General features: G+C 32.2%; 1 protein-coding gene across 3 annotated transcripts in view; it reads right to left on the bottom strand.

The window, feature by feature from the left end:
- Positions 1-27,541, bottom strand: part of NOX4 (NADPH oxidase 4) — a 232,949-nt gene that overhangs the window by 109,917 nt on the left and 95,491 nt on the right. For all 3 annotated transcript variants that reach the window (XM_003764641.2, XM_031961906.1, XM_031961907.1), the window contains 3 exons: positions 21,961-22,125; positions 21,785-21,847; positions 5,366-5,426 (listed from right to left, as the gene is read on the bottom strand). In XM_003764641.2, coding sequence (XP_003764689.1) covers positions 5,366-5,426; positions 21,785-21,847; positions 21,961-22,125 — 289 coding nt within the window. The remainder of the gene's footprint in view (positions 1-5,365; positions 5,427-21,784; positions 21,848-21,960; positions 22,126-27,541) is intronic.

Here is a 27,541-nt window from a genome sequence, read left to right on the forward strand (position 1 = left end):
TCTTCTTGGAGAGATAACAAGAAATTATGTAGACAGATATTATAGAATCCAGAAATTTGGCACCTGAACACTAGCCAAGAGTTTGATTTAATACTATACTAGTATAAATATAAGCTCCATGTTCCTTCACATTGTTCCTGTTTAAAATGTTCTTACAATTTGTCTTTCATCTTATATGTAAAAACTTCTCATCCTTTCCAATACACCCTCTTTTGGTAGAATAAATAAAATAAAACACATACTTATAAAATTCTAAGTCCTTAATCTTGCAAAAATATTCTGGTTCTGATTTTACCTTACAATGAGAGAAAATAGTCTTCAACACACTTCTAATCAAAATACATAGAAATTGATCTGAAAACCAGTGGTTTAAAAGAGTAGGTATTTAGCAACTCCTAACATATTAGCAAGAAGAGTAGCACAGCGGATAAAATGCTGACTCTGGAGTATCTGAATTCAAATTCACTTCAGACACTTGCTAGCTATGTGATCCTGGGAAAGTCAATTTATTGTTTGCTTCATATCCTTATCTGTAAAATGAACAGGAGAAGGAAATGGCAAATCACTTTAGTATTTTTGCCACAAAACCCTAAATGAGGTAACAAAGAGTTGAATGTGAAAGTCCACCCTAAGATACTAGCATAAGGTCATATCATAATGTCCAAGCTTCCAAAAGATGCTCCCAGAGCTCAATGATTCGCTCCCAAAGAGCAGATATTACAGGCATTGCCAAAGAAGATGTGACTATTTTATTGATAGAAGAATCAATTCTGGGAAACTTTTAAACCCAAAAGAAGGAGAATAACTGAAATGTATTTAATACTTTAAAACTTTCAAAATATTTTCCCCCTCACAATGACTCTCTATGTAGACATTTGCTGTTTCTGTCTGTACCATCAGACCCTTACAGGTATTTAGATACTCCTAAGATATTAGCATGGGAAAGTTGAGCAGCACAATGAATAGAATGGAGAATTGAACGGAATGACATTAAGTGATGATTCCTATCTTGAGCCTTCTGGGAGCTTTTTGTTAGTCTCACACTTATCAGCATGGCTGTCCTTAGGTCAGCTTCTCCATGGTAGTAATAGAGTCATTAAGAAGGTAACATTGGAAATCAAAGAGTTTTACAGAGAAGAACCTTCATAGAATTTAGAGGCAGAAAGGAACTTTTAGGTCATATAATTCACAGAAAGCTGAGATTGAAAGGATGTGGTAGAGGCAGAATCAGGACTAGACTCCTTGCCTCCTGCTCTTACTCTTATACTATACTATTGGTAGCTCACAAAGAGTAAAATTGCTTTCCTACTTTTCAGTGTTGGAGGACTGAATATAATAGTGCATAAACTGTCAGACTTGGGTGTTGGCTAATATTACCATTGCTTTTTACCTCCTCTTATTGTTTCAGTCTTTACCATATAAGGAGTCTTGTTGAGAGGTGGAGAAGTGAAAAGAGAGGGGAAGAGAAGGAGTAGGGATAAGGTTTTTTTCAGAAATAAAAGTGATAAATCATTAATCAAATTCTAATTTATGCTCAACTCCATTCCAATATCCCATTATTCAGACAGAAGTTCTTTGCCCAGTAATTTATGTTTGGAAGCTTATTAAATATTGTATTATGATTCAAAAAAGAAAAGAAAAGTGATTATAAAACAAAATATATATATAAATAAAACATTTTAAAGATTTGTAGAATAATTTGCATTTTATAAAAAAAAAACTTCACAGCACCCTTGAAAATAATTTGAGAAACTATTCATAGTATTTTTGCATATATGGAAAACTAAGGCCTAAAAAAGCTAAAATCATCTTCTGTGACACATCCAGGAAATGATGGAGGCGATTTAAACTTGGCCTTCTTATTTCAAATATAGTACATTTTCTAGTAAAACAGGCCATAGCAACCAAACTCCTCCCATTCTAGTCCTCACAATTTTATGTTTTTGGGGGGCACTGAGAATAAATTGAGCTAACATAAAGAGAATTTGACCACAGGGAGAAATCCCCATGTCTAATAAAAGTAGGAAAGAATATAAATTGGCATATACCCACATTAGCTTATTGTAAAGCAATAGGCTTTAGAAGAGATAGACAAGTTCTCAAATGTCATTAGTAGGGGAAATTAAAGAGAAAAGATAAATATAAAGATTGAACCTAAATGAAAAATAGAATCTAATCCCTTTTTGTCTTGTGGTTGCTTCTAAAATATTTTGTTACCATTAAGTACTATTCCAGGACATGGGAGAATAAACCTAGGTATAACACTTGCCATCTTAATATTCTCCATCAGATAAAAAATATTAACTACTCTGAAACAACTCATGAGAAAAAATAGTATTTGATTAAAATATTTAATCAATAAATATTTGATGTAGAAAAACAAGATATTATGTAATCCTTTTTAGCTCTAAAATTCTACAATCCTTCAAAATTAATTGCATAATCTTTGATTTTTTTAAAAGAACAAAAAGAATTACTGTATCCCTTTGATCTTAGTCACTCTACATAATCTTATCCACTTCTATTTAATAAATTTTATTAAGGTAAAAAATTAGTGAACCATAATGTCAAAAGTAAAATTCATTTTTTTTCTTTTCATAATCTTAAATCTATTTTTGTGCATTAGACTAGAAGGTAAATTGCTGTCTCCAAAGGAGTATTTAATTATGTCTAAAAAGTAATCTGAAAAAATATTTCTTATGAATTATAATACATGGAATTCATATGTAGTATTTCAAATGATAGTCTGACATGTATGCTCAAGTAACAAGGTAACATCTAATAGAAAAACCCTGAATAAATAGTGAATGCTTTGAGCAGCATCATACAGTTTCCGAGATACCTTTATTCCATGGCATTTTTCAATAAGAAAGATATAAAAGAAAATGAGAACATTAAGTATTATTAGGATTAAGTTAAAGTGGGGGATGGTGAAGTTACTAGAATTATTTTTAACATATTTTTATGAATTGAATAACATTAAGATATTTAAAAAAATATTTTAGTGACTGGTAACTAAGTATAGAGTGGGGTAGGATTAGAAAAAGGGAGTATACTATGAGACTTTGCTTTTATAATCTGATATCTTTTATATTTTAATGACTTAGAAAATTCTTTGTATATATTTCTTAAACCCAAGTATTTCTATAAACATTTTCCTCATTCTTTATATTTAAGCCTTTATGAAAATGTTCAGGTTGCTCTCATTTGGCTTTTAGTAATAGCTGTAGTTTAGTCATTTTTCAGTCACGTCCAAGTCTTCATGACCTCATTTGGCATTTTTGTAGCAAAAATACTGGAGTGGTATGCCATTTCCTTCTTCAGCTCATTTTATAAATGAGGAAATTGAGGCAAAAAGTGTTAAGTGAGTTGTCTTAGGTCACACAGCTATAAAGTATCTGGGGCTAGATCTAAATTTGGAAAGGAGCCTTCCTGATTCTAAGTTCACTCTGTTCACTGTGAATTAGCTACCCATTGACTTGATTTTGTGTAGCAATAAATATATGATTAATATTAAATAATATATATTTAAAGGCCATTTGTCATTTATATAGCTCTTTAAGCTTTTGAATGCTCCCTACATGTTTTCTCATTTGATTCACATAATGACCTTGTAAGATATGCACTATCATTACCCATATTTTACAGATGAGTTAATAAAAATGGTAAGATTAAGTGACTTGCCAAAACTCATACACCTAGTAAGTGACTTGAGATAAGCCCAAATTAAAGTTTTCCTGATTCAGTTTATTTCCCCTAGTTTCCCCCCATAGTTGAATCACTATTATTGCTTCTCTAATACTCCAGTTTTTGAAATTTAGCAAAAATCACTGTTGACTATTGCCACCCCAAAAGTTTGCATCGTAAATTTACATATGTATTTTGCTTTTCACTGTTCATATCTGTTCAGGAAATCTAATGCAGTGGTGGTAAGTGAATAAGAAGAAAGATATAAAGGAATAAAGTCTTCAGGGAAAGGGATTAAACAAAACCCAAAGAGATGTTTTCAAGTTTAAACCTCCAGGTGACTCTAAAATCAACTTGAAGATGAGCTCCAACTGATTTATTTTTTCCTCCCCCAAAAAGTATAATTTTATCAGTTGAAAATGTGAAAATGTAACTGAGGTAAGACCTCAAAACAGGTTTAAAAGGATTAGTTACTTGAGCTTATACGTGTTTTCCTCACCTAGGGAAATGCAAAATTCATCATGAAGAGGAATATCACCTTTTAGAATCTTTTGTGATGGTAGAAATCAATTGGAGCTTTATGTAATAATACTATTTTGTAATCTAGCTACCATTCAGAAGACTAATGAATCAGGTTTTGTAAAAAAAAAAAAAAAAAAAAAAAAAAAAAAAAAAAAAAGGTGAAAGTAGTTATGATGTGTTCAAAACTTTATTTTTGTTAATAATAAACCAACAAGAATTAATTAACCAAATATTATATGTCAAGAATACACTGGAGACACAAAGGCAAAAGTTACTAAATAGTTTCTGCCTTCAAGCAGTTTACATTCTAATGGAAGAGACAATATATTCATTTATAAATGTTCTTACCATTCTTTTATGAAATACTACTATATCTTTTCTCTCTTTCAAACTCTGGGGGAAAGTTTTTTCTAAACTCACTATTTTCAATGCCTCTTACTAATTCTTTAATCTTCACCAATCTGTTTTCCTATTTTCCTTTTCAATCTCATCTCTCCAAAATTACTAACTAACATCTCTTAATTCAATGGTTTTTTCTCATTCCTTAGCCTTAATATTCCATCTACTAAATTTGACACTACTGAACACATTCTTGACTGGATAGTCTCTTTCTTCAAGCAGGTTTTTCTCTGTCCTTCCACAACTAACTCCTTTGCACCTGTTCTTTGGATTCCATCTCTTTTCCTTTTCTTTTACTATCCTTTCTCTCCTCTGAACTCTAACAGCACTCGTTATCTGGATCATTAGTTTAGGAATAATTACAAACTGCCTTATGTTGTTATTTAACTAGATTTTAAGCTCAAAGGTAAGCCCTATGTCTCATGACTTTTTTGAGTCCACCAAAACATCTAGACAATAAACATTTGTTGAAGTTTAATGGCATAATGGCATATTATAATCCCCATTAAGTGAGTAGGGGGGAAACAGTACAGAAAGATAAACAGATGGATAGATGAATAAGGAAATAAAGGAATAAATGAATCAATACATTAACAAACAAATAATTAAATCAATGAATAAATAAATGAATAATTTGATTAATTACTTAATGAGTGACTGAATGAATAAGATGTATTGATTATTCTTCACTGTGAAGTGAAAATTCTTGTTTCCAAATGCCATAAAATCTGGGCCCCAAAGTACATTTTCTACATACCTGTCCAGTCTCCAACTATTTTCAGATGAACCCCAAATATTGCTTTTGTGGGAGTTGGGCACTAAAAAAAATAAGTAAAGCATCAATCTATTCTGAATAATAATGGAATATTCAATTAAAATTCAAACATAATTTTCTTTATGCAAAAAATATCTGAATTAATAAAAAAGAAAAAAAGGGAAAACATTAAGTTCTAAACAAATTCTTTTTAAAAAAAAATAAATAGCAAAGTAAACAAATGAAAAATACAACTACCTAAAATATGTTTATTTTGGATTCCAAAAGAAAAACCAAACATTTTCCTTTCCAAAAGCATAAGTAATTATATAATATTAAGAAATTTCTAAATAATTGTTATGAATCTTATTTTTAAAAATAATATTTGCTAATAGTATGATCAGAGGCCTAAATAAGAATTTTGCAACACACATTCTTCTGTTTTCTTCTCCTTGATACCATTCTTTTTCAGAACTCCTGAAATGTTGCCTATTGATATAGTTGCTTTCACTTGTATTTCTAAAAATGTTGAAAAGGAGCTCATGGTGCTTTGAACTTGTTGATGATGATTATGATTTTAGGATGGAGATAAAAATGGAAAGAGAAAATAGGAAATTTAATAGAAACAGAAAACCAAGAATGTGATTCAAGGGAAAACTTGTTACTGAGAAACCTCAAGCAAATTGAGGAATAGAGGCATAGACAAGGAAGAAAAACGCACAGAAATGAACAATGCTCCTGAAGATCATCATCATAATAAGACAGAGTACATAATGAGAAAGGGCACAGAAAACTAACTATGGTAATGAATTAGTTTAAGGTAGAGAGCAGCAATGAGATAGAAAGGAAGATGGGATCAACTAATTGATACTATATTGAAATATCACTTGGAAGAGCAGTATTAATGATTAGTTGTCAAAGAAAGTTTGATACCTATTATTTTCCCATTTTAAGAATCAGAATTAATAAATAGATTTCAAAATTTGTGCTTGTTTTTATTAAGGGTTTTTCTAATAGTGAAAAATAATAAACATCAACAGAATATTAAAAAAAATTAAAGGAATTATTCTTTTTCTTATTTAACTATGTAGTAATAATAGTCCATTATTTTTTATATTTATTTAGTTATTTAATTTCAGGTGAAATTAAATGAAATCAAATGAAATTTCAGGGCTGTTCAGTCTCATTTGTTAAATTAACATTTCAAATATTAACTTTGCCCAAAACCATTTTTACCTTCTCCACATGCAATTTGTATAAATTCTTTTTAAAAAAGGGATTGTCTCACTTGTGAACAGATATTCCCTAGTGTCTAGTCCATGTGGATTACTGTAATGTTTTAATTACTCCATTTGCTTTCTGGTGCTATCATAAGATGCTTGGTTTAAAATGAGAAAGACCAGCATTCAGATCTGCAGTCTCCCCACAAATGTCATCCTCTATACATTTATTAGTGGTAGAACCATCTGCAAATTTCTGAGTCTATTTCCTTTCCTCTTATGAAATAGTATGTATTACCTACCATGCTGAATTGTGGCAATATCTCAAATGACATAAAAATAATAGTGTGAGTCCTGGCTCCACCATTTACAATCTGGGTGTCCTTAGTTGAATCATTTAAATTTGCAGCTTCAATTTCCTCATCTTCAAAACAGGGATAATCTCCCCTAACATAGGTGCTTATAAATTGAAATGAGGAAGTTTGTAGGAAAACCTTACCTGAAAGTTGTCATATAAATATGGTCATTATTACTAGAGTCCATAGTGTTGTTCATTTAAAATTCTTAATAGAAAAGATCATTGGATAATAGACTTACTACCTGTTCAAACATCTCATTTTACAAGTAAGGAAACTGAGGCCTAGGAATATTAAGTAAATTGTCCATGGTCACACAAGTAGTATGATGAATATGAAGACATATTCTCCAACTATAGAGCCAGTTGCCATACTGGGGTCCATTCTTTGTCTCTCCTTCCTTCCTTCCTTCCTTTTTTCCTTCCTTCCTTCCTTCCTTCCTTCCTTCCTTCCATACTTCTTTCCTTCCTTCCATACTTCTTTCCTCCCTCCCTTCTTTCCCTGACTTAAAAAAAAAAAACCTAGATAACTGAAAGACATACTTCCAAATGCTCTTAAATAAATTGCAGAAAACTTGCTAGTTCCCCTCTAAGAAAACTGCTGTGGGGGGAGGGAAGGGAATGCTATTAGTAGCCAATTTGAAGAGCCTACTATGTGAACAACACAAAGAAAGTCCTTAGCATGATGTTTTCTTTGAAGAAGTAATCAAAGAAAATTAAAGGAAATGCTTAAATGGTTCCCCCACCAAATAATGTTAGATTCACTGACTTATTTTAAAACATAATCAAGTAACTTAATTACTCTTTCACGGTTTCCAAATCTGCTTTCCATTAGGATTTAGAAAGCTATCCAAGAGAAAAATGCCAATGGTGTTAATTTCTAAACTTTGCTTGAAGTGAAGGGGGGAAGGGTATATTACATGAAGGAAGTAGAGGAGATCTTCAAGACAGACTTCCTTTCCTAGGAAACAGAAAATATAGTTTGGGCCTTGTTATCCCTCAAGTAAATTTTTAAAATACCTCTGGCCTCTGGTAGAGGTAAAAGAAATAGTGAATGAGAAATGATTATTATGTGACAAAAGACCAGGTAGAAAAGATTCTCAGATATTCTAGAGAAAGAGTAATTCATTTTCTGATGATTTGTTTCATGTGCTGTTTTGTTCTAAATGTGTTCAGTGACTCATAATTTTATAAGCCTGCACATAAAAATACAGGTTGATTGAGGAGGATGACCAAAATAAAGAAGTTACTTAATACTACTAGTATCTGAACATTCCATGCAAGGATGACACTGACCTGAAGAATGAAAAATCACTTAAAAAGCCAAAATGTTTGTTTTGCACATAAAAACATTTTCAGTAATAAATACCTCACATTTCTTATGTGTCCCTGTTCTAGTGAACATTTTTTTATCAGTGAGTTGGATGACAGCATTGTTGGTAGGCTTATCCAGTTTTCAGAGGACTACAAAATTGGGATACATTAATAACATACGGGATCTTGCCAGGTTAGAATATTAGGTTGAATGGAATAAAATAAAATTCAATAGGATTAAATATTAAGTCTTATTTTGGGGATTTTTTTCCTGGGCAGAAACACAAAATCAGTTCTAGTGTGATACAATAACACACTTGGAACTCAATATATTAGGTTATGATTTTTCTTAAATAGTGGTACAAAACACAATATTGAGTACAGTTTTAGAATGTCTGAAAAACCTAGCTCTGTTACTGATAATAGAGATTCTTTTCTCCCATTAATGTTGACATTAGTTTTGGAAGATGTTACGAGATTCCAAGCAGCAAAGTAGCTACTTTTTGATAAAGTGACCTCTTCTCTCCAAATATTTGCCCATAAAGTTCTAGCCTTTGAACTAGATCAATCATCTAGAAGAAAGTTTTTTTTTGGGGGGGGGGTTGATTTTTTGTTTGTTTTATTTTGTTTAATCAATCATTGCCCTCATCCTAGAGTTAATCTCTAGATTCCTACAATTTACCCTCTAACTTTTGGCATCCAAAGACCTGGATGGGCAAGATCATATTAGTGTTCATGAATAACACTACATTTTTAGAAGATCATAACCCTTTCTGGAATAGATTCTTTTTAAAATATCATTTCCATAGGATAACAACTCCAATGCTTTTGGCCTATCGGGTCATCAAGCAAGCATTAGTCTGGGGTCCCTCTTCTACTCCTTCCTTCTCTAGATACTCACTTCCAGACTAAATGTTGATTGCAGGGTCAAATACAAAGCACTATACTATAAGCTAAGTGAAAGGGTCATATTAGTTTCAAATGACAAACACTAAGCCCATTATAATGGGGCTATACACCACTGTCCCATGCTACATAGATTTCACAACAATTGATGCTTGTTGGTAGGATTTTCTGCTCTTCTTTACAACTGATCTTCTGGCAACTATATGGAGCCAATTTGACCAAGGTGAGATGATCTTTCCTACTAATTATGCTGATTGTTTCCTCCCCAGACTCAAAATCTATTCAATTCTGATGCCATAATAGACTTGGGTCTTAAATTTACAATGAAAGAATGTTTATTTTAATAGCAGCATTTGTTTAGAGACTAGAATTTTTGGAAATAGATTTCCCTTTTATCAGATATGAGAATCTCCCTAAGGACAAGCAGGAAAGCTACTATATGTTCTTGAGAAAAGGCCTTCCTCTCCTTAAATTCAAAGGTCTGGACCTGTGCCCAGATCATTCCTATGAAAGGAATGTCAGTATTGCCAGGTTTAAATTAAACCTCTGATTACTAGAACTTTAAAAAATACAAATACAAAATAGTGGAATTGTGGTTAGACAGAATTTTGTCTAAATCTGAGTTTAGGTGATGATATGGCAAACCCTAAAAGCTAACACCCTCCTGGACTGTATTAAATGAGGTATAACATCCCCAAATAAGGAATTTAGAGTCCCACTGTCCTTTGTTACACTTCATGCGAAGTATTCGACACCACTGTTAAAGAAGGATATTAGACATATTTAACATGTATTGGTCAACCTGCCATCTGGGGGAAGGGATAGGGAGAAGGAGGGGAAAAGTTGGAACAAAAGGTTTTGCAATTGTCAATGCTGAAAAATTACCCACGCATATATTTTGTAAATAAAAAGCTATAATAAAAAGGATGTTAAATAAACTAAAGAAATTCTAGAAGAAAAGAATAGTAAACTCTATATTTACATAGTAAAATTTTTATATATGCTTAATAACTGAGTGATTATTCAGTTGAAGGACCTGAATATGTTTAATCTGGAGAAGACTCAGGGGAGGAATTGATAGCTAAAGTATTTGGAGGGCTGGGCTTAAAAGAAAGGTTAGAATTGTTCCATTTGGCTTAATGGTCAGATATGAAGAAGTCATAATTCTAGGAATTTGACTTTCCCTCTCCCACCTCTGTGGCTTCACACAAGATGTCATGCATGTCTGGAATGTACTTCCTAATCATCTCCACCTCTCAGAATTCCTTGCTTCCTTTCTGGCTGTTCTTATGTTTCACCTCTTACTGGAATGTTTTCCTGATCCTCTTGCTTTAGTTCTCTCTCAATTTACTATATCTATAACTTGTTTATTTGCATGCTTGTAGGCTCCCAATAGAATATAAACTCTTTAAAAATGTTATTTTATACCTATAGCTCCCAAATGAAGCTTTCTTAGACTGGTTCTATTACCAACTTCATGGTCTTCCAAATTCTGCTTCTATTGCTGTCTTATCCTGTAATGTCTCTCTGAACCTGGGGCCTCCTCATCTTGGGACCTCTAATCACCCCTCACTTTTACAACTGGTGTTCCTCCTGTGAGCTCCATTTTGTGAAGGGGCCAAGACTTATTGGTACCTTATTCCACAGGTACCTTTAAGCTCCTTTTTGTATGTTGTTTTGCCATTGAAATTAAAACTCCTTCTGAGAGGGGACTTCTCTTTTATCTTTAGCCTTTCTTTGTACTCCTGTGCCTGACATATAGTATACTTAATAAATGTTTGCTTCTTTTCTTCCTAACATAATGCCTGGAAGGCAGCTAGTGTTTAATAACAGTTTGTTGGATTGCAAACTGACAATAGGTGTGATGAAAGTAGTACACCCTTATTTTATAAATCAGAAAATCATATTTCTGAGCATTTAATGTTCAGAGATACTGAATGATTTGCCTGAGATCACATGGCTGTAAAATATCAGAGGTAAGATTCAAACACTGGTTTTTTTTTTAATTTCCATCTCAGAGGTATTGACCCTATATTACTTTGTATATATTTGTTAGAATGTTGTCTCACCAATTACATTGTAAGCTCCTTGAGAGCAGGAACTGTCTTTTGTCTTTCCTGTATCCCTAGTGCTTAACACAATGCCTAGTACACAGGAGGCATTTAATAAATTTTTATTAACTGATCAAGAAATTCAGTTTTAGAAACATATATCAAGTCCCTGCTACTTGCATGTTACTGTATGCTATATAAGAACATGTAAATTTTTTCTTATTTTCAATCTAACTAAAATAAACATGCATAATAATTGAAGGGAATAACAATGAATTAAATTTGCCCATCAACATCACAGTTAAACTGAAAAATAATATGGATTTCAAATTAGGATAATCAAGGCAAAAGCATTATCTAATAATCGAAGGACTTCATTCTCAAATTATATTTGTGTTCCAGATCTCATTAAGTAGGAGAGTGCCAAAGAGACCAAGCATGGACTATCCCAATTGAATGTCCATTTACATTTTTACTATATATTCAGTGCTGTAGATTCAACAAGAAGCTCCAAATGATACCTGACATTCAAGAATTTATATTTTAGTAAAGAAAACAATTATATGCATATATAAGCACAAATATTATAAATAGATAGAGATATACATATATTAATAAATACAAAGTAATTTAGTGAGGCAGAACATGAGGAGGCAAGGATCAAGAAAATCTTAATACACAAGGTGACAAAGAAAACTAGGAATTCTCAGAGGTTGAGATGAAAAGAAAATGCATTCAAGGCATGGAAGACAATCTGTGTAAGAGTAGAGAGACAGGAGATAAGAGTTCTTGTGTATAGAATAGAAAGTATGGCGATATGGCTAAATCCAAGAGTGAGAATGAGCAAGAAGTTTATAAAAATAGGAAGTGGCCAATATTGAAATAATTTTAAATATCTTAGAATCAATAGGAAACAACAGACACTTGTTGAAGGGGAGGTTAATATGATCAGATTCTCACCATTGGAAAATCACTTTGATAGAACTGGAAATTAAGGGGATGCCCATTAATTGGAGAATGGTTGAATAAGCTGTGGTATTTGAATGTAATGGAATACTTGTGCTATAAGAAATAGTGAGTAGGCACATTTCAGAAAAATCTGGAAGGACTTACAAGGGCTGATGCTGAGTGAAGTGAGCAGAATGAGGAGAAAATTGTACACAGTAACAGCAACTGTGTGAGATGATGGACTACGATCCACTTAGCTCTTCTCAGCAATACAATGATCCAGACAATTCTAATAGACTCATGAAAGAAGATGCTATTCACATCCAGTGAAAGAACTGATGGAGTCTGAATGCAGATTGAAGCATACAATTTTCAATTTATTTTTTCATAATTTTCCCCTTTTTCTATTTATTTTTTCACAATATAACTAATAAGGAAATATGTTTTACATGAGTGCATGTATATAACCTATATCAAATTGCTTGTCTTAGAAAGGAAGGAAGGAAGAAAGCACTGGAACTCATAATCTTACCAAAAAATGAATGTTTAAAAAAATCACTTCGGTCAGAATGCAGAGAATGTGTTAGAAAAAGGAAAGGCTGGAATTAGAAAGACTACAGAGCAGACAGGTGAAATAGGCTAATGAAGAAGTGAAGAGCTCCTGAACTAGAATGGTGACTATGTGAGTGGAGAAAAGAAGGTGTATTTAAGAGATAGAAATGACAAAATTTGGCAATAGTTTGGATATATAGAGTGAGTAAAAATGAGGGACTGAGGATAGCACTAAAGTTAGCAAATATGATGATGATACAAGTTACAATAATGGGAAGTTCAGAAGGGGAAAATTCAGAAACAAAGATATCTGTTTTGGTAATATTAAGCTTGAGATGTTGATGAGATGTCTAATAGCAAATGTCTAACTGGCAACTGACAGTTTTGGGAAGGAAATCAGGAGACATGTGTTAGAACTCAGTACTACTGGACTCACCAACTTCTAACAATGCCCAAAACAATAACCACCATCACTAAAGAGTTAAAAAGGCTCAATATTTTGAGATAGTTACTTTGAAAATGATATCTATTCTTTAATTTAATAAACATCAAGTGCCTACACATTGCTGAGCTGGCCCCTGGGTATATAGAAATTTTTAAAAGTCATGAGGATAGATGAGTTCACTAAGTGAGAGAAAAGATTAAAATTGTAGAGGATTAAGAACAGAGCAGACATTTTGGGGAAGGAAATATATTTAGTAAATAAGGATCTTTTGCAAAATACAAAACCTTCATACTTATACATACTCAGCAAGCACAGAGGAAATCTATGATATACATAATATAACTGATATTTGTAATGTAATTGATATTTCATACTTTCTCATATGATCAATGTCTAAGCTTTAAACTAAAATGCAAACTTAATAAAATCATGATTAAATCAGTTTGTTTGTTTTTTTTTTAATTGTAGATTCTTATTTCTGACAAATATATGTGGATATAATCTAAAATATTCTTCAAATTCTACGGATGCCCTTTACATAAAAAATAAAGCAGAAATACAAATAAGGTTAATTTTAACATATAACATATACTATACATGGTTAATTTTTTAATTTTTAATGTGTCATTTATCTTCCCCTAGGAAAAAGATTTAGAACTACATAAAAAAAAAACTGTGTTGAAGTTTGTTGTTTAGTCCTTTTTTGCAGTTGTATCTAATTCTTTGTGACTCCATTCAGGTTTTGGGGGTTTTTTGGCAAAGATATGGAATAGTTTACTATTTCCTTCTCCAGTTAATTTTATAGTTTAAGGAACTGAAGCAAAGAGGATTAAGTGATTTGACCAGCTAGATTATGCCACAGCTATTAAGTTTCTAAGGCCAGATTTGAACTCAACTAGATGAGTCTTCTTAACTTTAGGCCCAGGATTCCATAACACTGTGCCACCTAACTGCCCTGAGTATTGAAATTTACTGAAATTCTTTACAATTTATATCACTTTTAGTATTTGCTATAATACATAGACATTTAATATTATTATGAATATTAATAATTTAAATAATTCCAAAAATGGTTTATAAATCTCATAATAATGTAATAGGGATTATTTAAGAAGCTCTATGGTTTGAAGCTTGGATCATTTTTATTTCAAAGATACTTTTATGACATCTGCTGATTATGTTCTCCAACTACTGATGAATACTCAAAGTATAGATTATTCTGAGTTGTATTGAGTGGTATAAGAGGTGATTAAGCATAGTAGAAAGAACACTATACTGAGACACAGGAGATTGCTGAATTTGCTATTAGCTTGTTCTGTGACTGGAGATGTTACTTTCATGGCTTCAGTTTTCTCATTCTGTAAAATGAGAGGATTGGTTTAATTGATCTCTAAGATCCTTTACAAATTTATCATCCTATGCTTTAGTGACCCTTGAAATTGTTTTAATGTTTCATCAAGGAAATTTTTCCTAATTGATACAATCAGCAATTCAATTAAATGACATTTTGAATGAATCCACTACACAGCCAGCATTATACTAGTCACTGCAATTACAAACAGCTTCTTCACTAACAGGGGTCACTTCCTCCCAAAGAAGACAACAAGCAAAAATGTAAGCACATGTAAAATATGTACAAGAAAAATGTGTTAAATTGGAAAGAAAAGCAGCAGAAGAGGAGATCCATAAAGGCTTTGTATAGATGGTGGCACTTGATTTGAAATTTCAAAGGAAACTAAAAATACTGAGAGGCAGAAGTAAAGCATTCCAGTTATAGGAAAGAGCTGGGGCAAAATTATGAAAATGGAAGATGGGACAAAAAGGGGTAAGAAAGTCAGTCTTACTGAATTATATAGTTTATTAAAGAGAGTAACCACTAATAAATAATAGCAGTAATAATAATTGTCAAGGATTTTTTTTAAGAGTTTCATTCACTATAATGATGATTGAACTAGGAGGTGTTTAAGGTTCCTTCTAAGTCACAGATCCTAAGATTCCCATTTACAAAGAAAAGAGATGAATTTTAGTGCTCTTAGAATACAGATGTCTTGCCAATGTATCGTGAAAATTAACAGATTTCTAATGTGAAATCTATTACTATGTCTCATCTAGGTCTAAATTACATGATCTAGATGTATTGTATATATTCTAGCTGTGTTTCTAACTCATACTAATAAGTGAAGATTTATAAACTGATAGATAAACATTAATAGTAAATTGTAATAAAAGCAAGTATCTGTCTTCATCCCATCTGATGTACATTTCCTGAGAGTTACAGGTCTTGGTAATGGATACAAATAGCATTTTCTAACCAAATGCCTTGGATCACTGAACACTGAGATGAACCAAGTCTTTCATAGTTGATCAACATACATTCTTGCTTGCACCATGTATTCCTTGTTTTGCTTGCTTCCTCAGCATCAGTTCATATAAATCTTTCCAGCTCTTTCTAAAATCAGCTTGTTCATCATTTTTTACAGAACAAGAATATCCCATTGCTTTCATATGCCATAGCTTGGTCAAGTGAGGGATGAGGAAGACCCTCACCCAAAATGACTACTCAGAGATTACTCAGTAAAAAGCAGAAAAGGTGTTAATTGAAAACGTCCGGAGGATGAGCCATCCCATCATGAGATTAGAAAAAGCTGGTGGTAGGAGGGCTAAAGAAGTAGTAAAGATACATAGCTTTTAAACAAGAAATTACATCACAAGTAAGAGAGGATTGAGAGGGGAGGGGGAGGCATCTAATTGGTTGTTGCTATCCAGAGAGATTGGAATGGAAGGTTTCTGTTTCCCCAAAATCTCCTGATTTCCAGGAAACAGAAAATCAGGCCTTCAGGCTTAATCAAGCAGATAGTGGTCCAGCTAATAGACTAAATATCGATAAATGTCAAATACTGATAAATGTTATCAGCTCAGATTAAATAAATATGTTTATAGCTGGCCAAGGCTCAAGTAAATATGAGCCTGCACATATTATACAGGTCATAGGGGAAACACAGAAATAATGAAAATAAAATGCAGAATAAGAATTCATACATTCCTTTAAGTTCTTCACCTTATCTCTCTCTATTCCATACAGTCAGCCATTCCCCAATTGATGGGCATCTACTCATTTTCAAATTCTTTGCTACCACAAAAAGAACTGCTACAAATATTTTTATACACATGGATCCTTTTTGCTCTCTCCTTTATAGTTTTCTTGGGATATAAACCCAAGAATGGCACTGCTGAGTCAAAGGGTATGCACAGTTTTATAGCCCTTTGGGCATAGTTCCAAATTGCTCTTCAGAATTGTTGGATCATTTCATAACTCCACAATAAGTGTCCCAGTTTTCCCATGTCCCCCCCAACATTGACCATTATTTTTTCCTGTCATCTTAGACAATCTGAGAGGTGTGAGGTGATACTTCAGAGTTGTTTTAATTTGCATTTCTCTAATCAATAGTGATTTAGAGCATTTTTTCATATGACTATAGATGGCTTTAATTTCATCATCTGAAAATTGTTCAAATCCTTTGATCATTTATTAATTGAGGAATGATTTGCACTCATAAATTTAACACAATTCTTTATATATTTTATAAATGAGACCTTTAATGCTAATTATAATTTTTTTTCCTCATCTTTGTACTTCCCTTTTAATCTTGTTTTTGTTGGTTTTGTTTGTGTAAAACCTTTATAATTTAATATAAACAAAGTTGTGCATTTTGTCTTTCATAATGTTCTCTAGTTCTTCTTTGGTCATAAATTCCTCCCAACTTTAAAGATCTGATAGGTAAGCTGTCTCTTACTCTTCTGATTTGTTTATGTATCACCCTTTATGCAGAAATCATGTACCCAACTTGACCTAATTTTGATATGTAGATGTAGGTCTATCTTGATTTTCCGACATTATTTTATAGTTTTCTCAGCCATTTTTGTCAGATATTGAGTTCTTATCTCAGAAGCTTGATTGGGGGGTGGGGAAGGAGTATCAAATACTAGATTATTATAAGCATTGATTATTGTGTCTATCAAACCTATTCCACTGATCCACTACTCTATTTTTTAGGCAGTACCAAATGGTTTTGATGACTGCTGATTTATAATATAGTTTTAGGTCTGGTACTGCTAAGAGAAAGAAATTATTAAAACTTTAATCTTTGAGAGTTCTATGTGTCAAAATTGTCTGGAGTTCACTAAAAACTGTTCAGAAGATTCTTAAACTTGTTGGAGGATTGTTGGAAAAATAGAAACCATTAAGAAATGATATATAATGCAGATATATAATAGAGAATACAGGCAACAACAAACTTAACAGCTAGACTTAATTCTGACTCATGGAAAATAGAATGGGAAATAAGGTTACCCAACTCTAAGCTAATGATTCATACAATTTGGAAGATAGATATCAACACATTTAGGGAAGAGTTGAGAAGAAATAACAAGAGTAATCTAATACTTCTTTGAATGTGACTTTAATTCTCAGGTAAGAAAATCCAGAAGGGAATGTGGAAAACAGGGTTAAGGTTATCATTCCTATACTAACCTTCCCAACTCTTCTGGACCACCCCTTTCTAAGGTTTCCTGAAATACTAATAAGAAAGCCAGAGACAAGAGAACCTCAGAACTGTTTTTTTGTAGCTTTGGGCTTTGGGATTATTTGTTTGTTGGCTTGTTTTCTGAGTAGTGGTACGAAGACAGTAACACCAGGGGATCCTAACAGGCATTTTAGATGTACAGAGGTGAAATAGACTTTAGAGAACATTTACAGAAGGGTTGAGAATTATTTTACTCAAGGTCAGGCATCTCGTTAGAGTCAGATCCTTAGTCTGGAAACCAAATCTCCTGATTTCCTATTCCAGTGCCCTCTCCATTTCCCCACATTACCTCCCATGAAAGGAGAATGTCTGAGAGTCATTCAGTTTACAAAAAAGTATAATAGTTCAAAAATTAGGAAAAAGCAACTGGAAATAAGGCAAGAAAATGAGAATACTATAAAAGAGTCAACACATTTGTTCTATTTCAATTCTTTTCCAGATGTTCATCAGGATGTTTAAAAATTTCTATGAAAAGTACCATCCACTCTTGAGACTGATATGAGCCAGCTAGCAGATCTACACAATTTGAGTTAACATACATGAAATCAAAATATACAACATTGTTTACATATCATATAATTGATTTTTTTGATCTTAGAATCTATTTTTAAGGCAAAATCCTTTTCTAAATTACAATTATTTGAGATGACATGGCTTTTAAAAAAATAAATTCAGAATTGATGTTTGGCAAGGTAAAAGTTGTCATATCATATAACCATTGTGGGAAATGATTTTATTCTCTGAATTTTAGGCACAGATATTTAGGCCATAAATATTATTTTTTATTAATTTTGATCAAACTAATTATATTTTTTATACTTAAAGAGAGATGTCCAAATGCAGAAAAAAATTACTCTATGTATTTGAAATTTGATAAAAGCCATTTGGGCTATGTATTATAATATTCTCAAATTATAGGCAAAACTCCTAAGTCAAGACTGATCAAGAATTGAGAGTTTAAATAAAAGTTTAATTAATAGTTTACTTCACAAATCATAGAAGTAGTTGTTTCACTGTTAGATCATCACAGAATGTGGGAGTGGGACATGAGGAAGGTATGTCCAATGAGTTTGAAATGATAACTTGGAGTCAGGCTGTGCAAGTCTTTAAAAGCTGAACAGAACAGTTTATATTTTATACTAGAAAGAATAGAAAGTAATCATACTTAGTTAATCATATAGTTATATGAATCACATGGTTAAATCATTCTGTGCAAGGCATAGGAAAAGAGAACATAGGTCTTCAGTGGACCAGTCAAGCATCTCATTCATGCCTTTGTCCACTCAGTGCCCTCATTCTGTCTTCAAGAAGGATAGTACTCCTCTTGAATTTTCACTTAGTGTGTCAAAACAAAGTAGTCAGAGTTTGCTAAAGAGGACAAGAAATTTAGTAAAGGGTATTACTACAAATGGATAGTTAAAGAATGACTGGTTAGGTTTTTTCATTCATATTAGTCCAAAAATTATATGCTAATATCTTGAGAAAAATACTTTCTTAATATGTCCAAGGATTGGATGAGAGACATCTTACTGAATTTTCACAGCACATTTAATGTAAGTAAGCAAAATATTAAAAAAAATTATGGGAGAAAATTATATTCCTATAGCTTGGAAGCAAATTGAATGCTTCCTGTAGAATTTAAGAACCTTGAGGGGGAGAAATTAATTTGTTTTTTATTTTATAAAAACTCATGTGTCATACATATGATCTTAATAAATATCAGTTGAAGTGAATTGTCACAGGCTATACTTTTTTTCAGTTCTGAAAGTAGTAAAAATAAATCCCTCACTCTTCATAGTTATGTCTCCTAATCCTTAGATGTCCTCTATTCCTAAACTTTCTCATTAGTATACTTTTCCATTTATAATTCATTTGGATTTAGGAGTATTGTCAAAGCCAAGTCTGGGTTGTTAATAAATGAATCATAAGCCTCATGTGTAGATGAGTAACTCTGTCTTAGTTGTAATTACTTTCCCCTTAATTATACTATTCTTTTCTAACTTTTTTTTCCTTTCTCAGATGGTGGTGCAGTGACTTGAGTGCTAATTCTAGAGTTAGGAACACTTGAATTCAAAGATGGTATGACACACATTAGCTATGTGACCCTCAGCAAGGCATTTAACCTCTGTTTGTTTCAGTTTCCTCAACTGTAAAATGAGAATAATAATTGCAACCTATCCCTTAAGATTTTTTTGAAGATCAAATGAGATAATATTTGTAAAAAAAAAAAAACACTTGGCATCATGCTTGGCACATAGTAATAATGCTGTATAAATGCTTATTTTCGCTTCTCTCAATCTTTCTTTCCTTCCTCTTCCTCCTCCTGTTCTTTTCTCTTTTCTCTCTTATTCCTTCCTTTCACTTCCTCTTCTCCTCTCTTGTATTCCTCTCTCCATTCTTTCTTTCTTTCTTCTTGGCTTCCTCTTCCATATTCTTCCTTCCCTTACTTTGCCCTCTCCCTTTCATATCTTCAATTTCTCATTTTCTATGGCTCCCTCCCTGATGCCAATAAACCTTCCCAAGACTCCTCCATGCCTAAAAAAATGTCAGTAGTCCCTACCATTGTCTGTAGAGTGTCTCTCTCTCCATTTCTCAAACAAGCTCAAAGAAAATGCTATGGTCAAGATACTCTTAGGAGATACCCTCTTTTCCAGAGCCAAGGCACAGCAAACAAGCTGTTCCTTGAGCTTGACATAACAACAATCCCTTACACTCACTTTCTGGATGATATTAGTCACACAAAAACTCCAAAATTGTCTCACATAATTATTATATTGTTTTGACCAGCACTGGATGTTTTCTGAAGCTGGATAAGCACCTGTAGTAGCAATAAGTCAGGTATATATTTTGTTTTTGTTTTTTTCCCCTAGAGCTGCAAATGAAAAGTATGATTCAATCCAGCCATAATCCCTCCATGACTGGCTAGTTCATGATTGGAGATCCATCCTAATGAGACAAAGGTTCTAAGTTTCATCCTTTTGTGGCTATTTTAGCATTGCTCTTGAGTCGTGGCAACCAAAGGCCTCTTTGGCCCTGACTAGACAGCTCACAAATAGTTGCCAAAAATGACAACAGGGAATAAATGAGAGCATGGACAAATCCTACTGTTTTAATATTCCTGCTGGAATGAAAAATGGATGTGCATGACTGGCTGATGGTAGGCTGATATTACAAATTAAAAATATTATTATTATCCCACATAAATTCGTGGATATCTTCCTTAATTCATTAATAATGAAATTTCTCATTAAACTGAAAAATCTTGGCCTAGACTCTTTAGAAATCCTATGGATATAATTTAAATTTTTACATACTCTAGGTAAAATGATTTAAGATTTGTAATATGCTTAAAATTGAATTTTTGTTTTATACATACTATTTATTGACAAACATTGGAAGCAGGAAATGTTCAGAAACACTGAACAGGCTCAGCTCAAAAACTGCCTCCTAAAGAAACCTTTTCCTTTCACTCAAGATCCTAGTGCCTTCTTTTATCCTCTCCTTTCCCTCCCTCCTTTTTTCTCCTTCCCTCCTTATCATTCCCTATCCCTCCCTTTCCTTCTTTCCTTCCCTTTCTCTCTCCTTCCCCACTTTCTCTACCCCTCTCTGCATGTGTGTGTATACATATAATATATTTTTTATGTGTTCACATTCTTTACCCAGTCAAAATCTAAGCTCATTGAAGGTAAGAACTAGTTTTTGTTTTGTCTTTGGTTCTCTAGTGCCTAGCAACAAGAGTAATTAAGTAAAAAATACTTGTTGAATTTAAAGAATAAAAGTCAGCTTAAAGAGATTTTGAAATAACTCACCTTACACAAGCCAGAAGACTAAAAGGAATTTTAGTTCTTAGCCTTACCGACATATCAGATCAAGAAATCAACTATAATTATATCCTGCCCAGATAAATAAACATTAAATATATCATAAACTATTAGTATTAATAATTCTAATTTATTAAATTAGCAACATAATTTAGTTCAAGACTGGCTAATCATTTAATGATAATTTTCTCTAAGAAAACAGAATGTAAAAAGTTAAAAATTCTTACCATTGTGAGAGTAAATGGATGGTTTTCTAGTGCAGACACTCTTGGACAGTGAAGAATAATATACTGTTAGGAAGCAATGCAACAGTGAAAGAAGAAAAAAATAAGTTCAAATCTCCCAATAGTTTCAAAAATAAAATTACAACAACATTCTTGATAGACTATTTGGAATAACTCACTTGGCCAGGTCTGGCTTTAAAGTTTTCCTTGATCATTCGAACTTCCATGACATCTGATGGATGGCTGATTACTGAAATGATTGTCACAGGCTTATTACTTCTAATACACCTGTAAAGTCTTTCAGCACAATAGAGGCACAATGGTAATGAAATCCAAAGCCAAGTCTAAATAAAAATTTAAAAAAGAAGGAAAACCACTTCAGAATCATGTTTATGTTTCCTTAAAAACATTTGTAAAATGTTTTAAATTTGAATATAGAGAATCTGAAAAGTAAATGAAATAAAATTAATCCATTAATCTTCATTATAAAATATTAGCTGCTCCTAAAAAGGACTCATTTTAATGGCCACTCTCTAACATCTTTAAGTAGAATATTTGTACTATGTTAAACCATTTGACATTTATTACCTAATTTGAGCCTTACAAATACTCTGTGAGGTAGATATTACCAGTATTACTATCCTAGTTTTAAAGTTATGGACTCAGACTCAGATAAGTTGTATCTTGCTTGTTATCACCAAGATAGTAAAGGTAAGAAGGGTTTGAATCCACTTTTCATATGTTTGTAAGCTCTTCCATTATGTCATACTCTCTTCCACATTCTTTTTTTCTATTTATCCCTCTTTCTTAACCTTTTCAACATCCCAAATAAAAATTTCCTTTAGTCTAATACACTATACCTTTTATGTAAAAACTGTTCCAATGACCTAATTCATTATCAGAGAGTCCTCAAATACACCCAGGTTTCACAGCATATTATTAATAAATATCCTTGTATAGATTTAATATTCTTGGTATAGATTTAAAAACACTGCATGCAAATATGCTTTAAGGAAACACTTTATGTACAAATCATGGAATATTGGGCTTAAAAATGCCAACAGGCATAAAAGAAAGGTTTTAGAAATGTTTATTGCTCAATGAAATACATATGTGTATATAATATGTATGTTTATGTATAGACATATATATATATAGTATTGCATTCATGTGAAAGTATTTATTTTGTGTCTATTAGACTCACACAAATATACATTTTGTGTTTTTTCTTTATCCCTCATTTTTGAAGAGGACCAATGATATCATGGATAATCTTGACTTGTCTATGAATTGTATTTAAGTGAAACAGAATTGCACAAAATCCTTCTCTTCTTACATACATACATATATATATTTTGATAGATATCAAACATATAGCTAGATATAGATGTAGATTTATATGAGATCAAGATGGAGATAGATAAATACACTAGAAGAACTGTAGGATATATTCTTTACAAAGGCAAATTTCATCTTATCTTAAATCCCTGGAGATTATATTCACAAACACAGTTTAAGTAATTCAATGGTATTTCCTAAAGCGATGGAATAAAATGTAAACATTTATCTTGATTTCTTATAATTCCAAAGCATGGATCTGGTAAAATTTACTTCACTTATAGTGCTGAAGCAGAAATTGTGACTATTCAAAAGATGAAGGAACTAATAAGAGTAACTATTCTGGATTTCAATCTGGCTAGTTTACTAACATAAAAATGAAGAGAATTTAGAAAGCAAATAAGCACTTACAGAAATTGACAGAGCAAAAAAAGCAGAATTTCAAGGGTAATCTGGCATTTATTCTAGATTTGGCGATATCAGATTAAAAAGGGGACAAAAAGGAATAAGTTGGATATGATGACCTAATAAATTCTGAAGAGAATGTTGGCCCAAATAAGATGGGAAGTTCTCAAAAGAAAAAAAAGACTGAAGAAACACAGAAAATTTATTCCAATGACAAGAAGGAATTGGATTAAATGTCTGATGTGACTGCACAATGATCTCATCAGTCAACTTAATGTTTTACAGGGAATAGGTAGAATATGGAATTAAATGAAATATCATAGTACAAATACAAGTGAGTAGCATTTTCTTATAAGAACATTATAAGGGGGGCAAGTAGGTGGCTCAATGGATAGTACACTAGCCTTGGAGTCAGGAGGACCTGAGTTCAAGTGTGACTTCAGACACTTAAAACAAGCTGTATGACCCTGGGCAAGTCACTTTACCTCAATTTCCTAGCCAAAACAAACAAAAAAGCCTCGCAACATTGTAAGGAGTAATAATGCTTAAAGTGAAGTAATGATGGCAAAGAATGTTAAGAACGTTTTTTAAAGGTTTTTTTTTCCTTTGAGAAGACAAGAGGGGATAATTCATTAAAAGGTATGGATGATGATAAGATTGGATTACTTTGTATCGATTTTGCCCCTCTTTTTTCTTTCAAAGATAATACTCTTTAATCTGAAAAACATGAACAGTAGTGTTTGATAGTTGGTAGGAATCTAGAATATGTAAAGAAAAGGCATCTTGTTGTCCTTTATGAATCAAAATCACTAGGCACAAAATAATTACATTTCAAGGAAATAAGTATTAGATATGATTGCTGAATAATTATTAATGACCACAGAAATATCTTAAAGAAAGTAGTCATGATGTAGGAATGTAGGAGAACAAATTAACCAATTTCAAAACAAAAACAAAAACAAAAACTCAAAAACAAAAGTGTGTATGAGATATAAATTATAAGTCAAGGAGCCTGATTTAAATAGTTGGAACATATTATTAAGCAGATTACTTATAATTATTTAGAAAAAGAAATTAGTAATCACTAATTGCTGCCCAAATATTTATCTTCCTCTCTTCTCCAATGATCTTCCAGCACTTTGACCTTGGCTACACTATCAAAAAGTCAACTAAGTGGCACAGCAGACAGAATGCTGGACCTAGAATCAGAAAAATTGAATTCAAATCTGGTTTCAGATATTTATAAACTATGTTACCCTGAATAAGTAATTTAGTTTCTGGCTGCCACAGTTTTTTAAATGTGAAATGGAAACAATAATAGAACCTCATGGTTCTTTCACATAGTTGTTCTGAGAATCAAATGAAATAACATTAGTAAAACACTTTGCACAATGTCTGTCATATAGTAGGCACTTGATAAATCCTTATTCCATTCACCTACCTCCCTTTTCCACAAAAGGGCTAGTGGCAGGATAAGATATTTGAGCAAGAACTGATAACTCTCCTGATGTCCATATTCAACAGAATTGCTGCCTTTCCATAATAAGTCTCTTCAAATGATTGGTGACCTCATATAAAGCAAAGGTAAGTAAATAAAGATGTACAGTATAAACTCTCTATATAATTTTCCAGTTCCTATCATTGTAATATTCTTATTTTCAGGTTTGTCACACTTTGTTCCCATCTTTGTATCATAGACTATTACTTCTGATATCTTCTTTTCTTGTCAAAAAAAAAAAAAGTCACCAGTCTAACCTGTATTATTGATATGTAAATAAATTTAGCTTAAAAGAAAATAAAGTAAAATAAAAGTAATCCTTTTTGAACACTAATTAGGTTGGGAGACTAGGGGAATATTAAATATTCAGTAAGCACAAATTAGGGTAAAGCACATTCTTCTGGATAAAACAGAATGAAAAGATGACTAGACTCAAAAACTTAGGGGAAAAGTCTATAGTAGAATGACCTAGAAATAAATCTTCTCTGTCTTTGAGCAATTAAAGGTACCTACTTATGACATTAGTAGAGTACAGTATGGTATAATATAGCATAGTACATTATAGTATAGTATAATAAGACTTAAATTTATAATGAAACAAATTTGTAAATAATAGTTTACAAGTTGAATGACAACATCAGATTCTAAAATCCTGACAGGCCAAAGAAATTAAGTAAATCTCATGAGATGAAATTTCATAGGTGTAAATGTATTATACAGTTTATATATAGATTAAAACTCACTTTTAAAATTTAATTAAACATATATTAATCACCCAATATGTAATTGTATGAGACTATGCTAGAAAATGCGATAAAGGGCCAAATTAAAATAGTTTCTGACTTTGAGAACCTTATGTCTTACTAGATGGGGGAGGGGTGAGGAAAAGTACAGAATATGCAAAAGAATATAGTTAAACAACCCTAGAGTGTTTTGAAGAGAGAGAAAATATTAACCTGAAAAGACTGGAAGGTTATCTTGCAGTGCTTGATACCAGAGCCACATCTTCAGGGAAGATAAAAATCTGGAAAGGTACAAATTCCAAACTTGTACCAATTCTCTAATGAATATGGAATGTAAAATCCAAAGTATAAAGAGTAAGTCAATTTCAACTCATTGTAGAGTACTTAAAAGAGAAGTTATGTGAGATAAGTATAAAAGAGTAGGTTAGAACTAAATTGTGGAGAGACTTAAGCACTGTGGTGAAAAGTTTCTGTTTTATTTTAATAGAAATAGGAAGTTGTGAAAGGATTATAAGTATGCACCCCTGCTATATCTGTACGTTGAGAGTATTATTTTAGTTGTTATTTGAGGATGAATTAAAGAGAAGACAAAATGAAGTAAGAGAATCAAGAAAGAGGTAGTCATAAGAATACAGAAGATATGTGATAAGTATATTAATTAGGATAAAGGACATGGAAAAATAAAGGAAGAGAATTCTGCAAACTATGTTGTGGCATAGAATCAACAGTGATTGGCAACTGAATTAATGTTGGAATTGAGAGATAAAAAGAAGTTAATGATAATTTTACAGTTATATGTCCTGATGACAAAGAGGGTAGTATAATCTACCATAGGAACTGGGAAATCTAGAAGAGGGACATGTTAAGAAGGAAAAAAAGAATCCCATTTTGTATATATTGAGTTTGAAGTGCCAGTGAGATATTCAGATGAAGATTTCACTAAATTTTATTTCATTTTTCCTCAATTGCATGTAAACAAAATATTTTTTAAAAATTTTTTGATCTCCAAATTTTCTATTTTGTTCCCTCTTTTCCCCTTCTCCTTTGTTCCCTCTTCTCCTTAAAAAGGCAAGCAATTTGGTACAGATTACAAATATGTATAGTCATGCAAAACATGTCCATGTTAGTCATGTTGCAAAAGAAAACATAGATCAAAAAAAAAACCCCAAGAATAATAAAGTAAAATAAAATTCTTCAATCTTTATTTAAATTCCACATGGGAATTTCAATAAGTAGTTGGCAATGCAGAAGAAAGATGAATGTTGATCAATACATGTTAGAGTGATCTCAGTAGGATTTTTTCTTGAATCAATGATCTAATGGTAGTTTCAAGAGAGAAGGTACAAAGTATGTTGGGGGAAAATCCAGGAAAAAGCTTTGGAGAAATTCATTCTTAGAGAATGTATTTTATTTTATTAATGAGCAAAGATGAAAGAAATGAATTCATCTGATAAGTATGAAAACTAGAGGACAATGTGATAGAAGCTGAGGGAGGAGTAAATATCCATGAGTAAAGACTGATTATGTGATACAATTGGCAGAAAGATCAAGATGGATGAGAACTAAGATAAGGCCATTGGATTTAGCAGTTAGATTACAAGCAGCCTTGGAGATAGCAGACTAGGTAGAGTGTTAGCGATGAAAAGCCGATGATAATGACCAAAATGAGGAAGAAGTAAAGAAGAACAGAACAGGGAAAATAATTAAACATATGGGATAAACATCTAGGATCTTTAGTGGACTGTACATTCAACATGAGCTGAAGATCCTAAATGT

Source organism: Sarcophilus harrisii, chromosome 3, assembly GCF_902635505.1.
Source record: "Sarcophilus harrisii chromosome 3, mSarHar1.11, whole genome shotgun sequence".
NCBI lineage: Eukaryota > Metazoa > Chordata > Mammalia > Dasyuromorphia > Dasyuridae > Sarcophilus > Sarcophilus harrisii.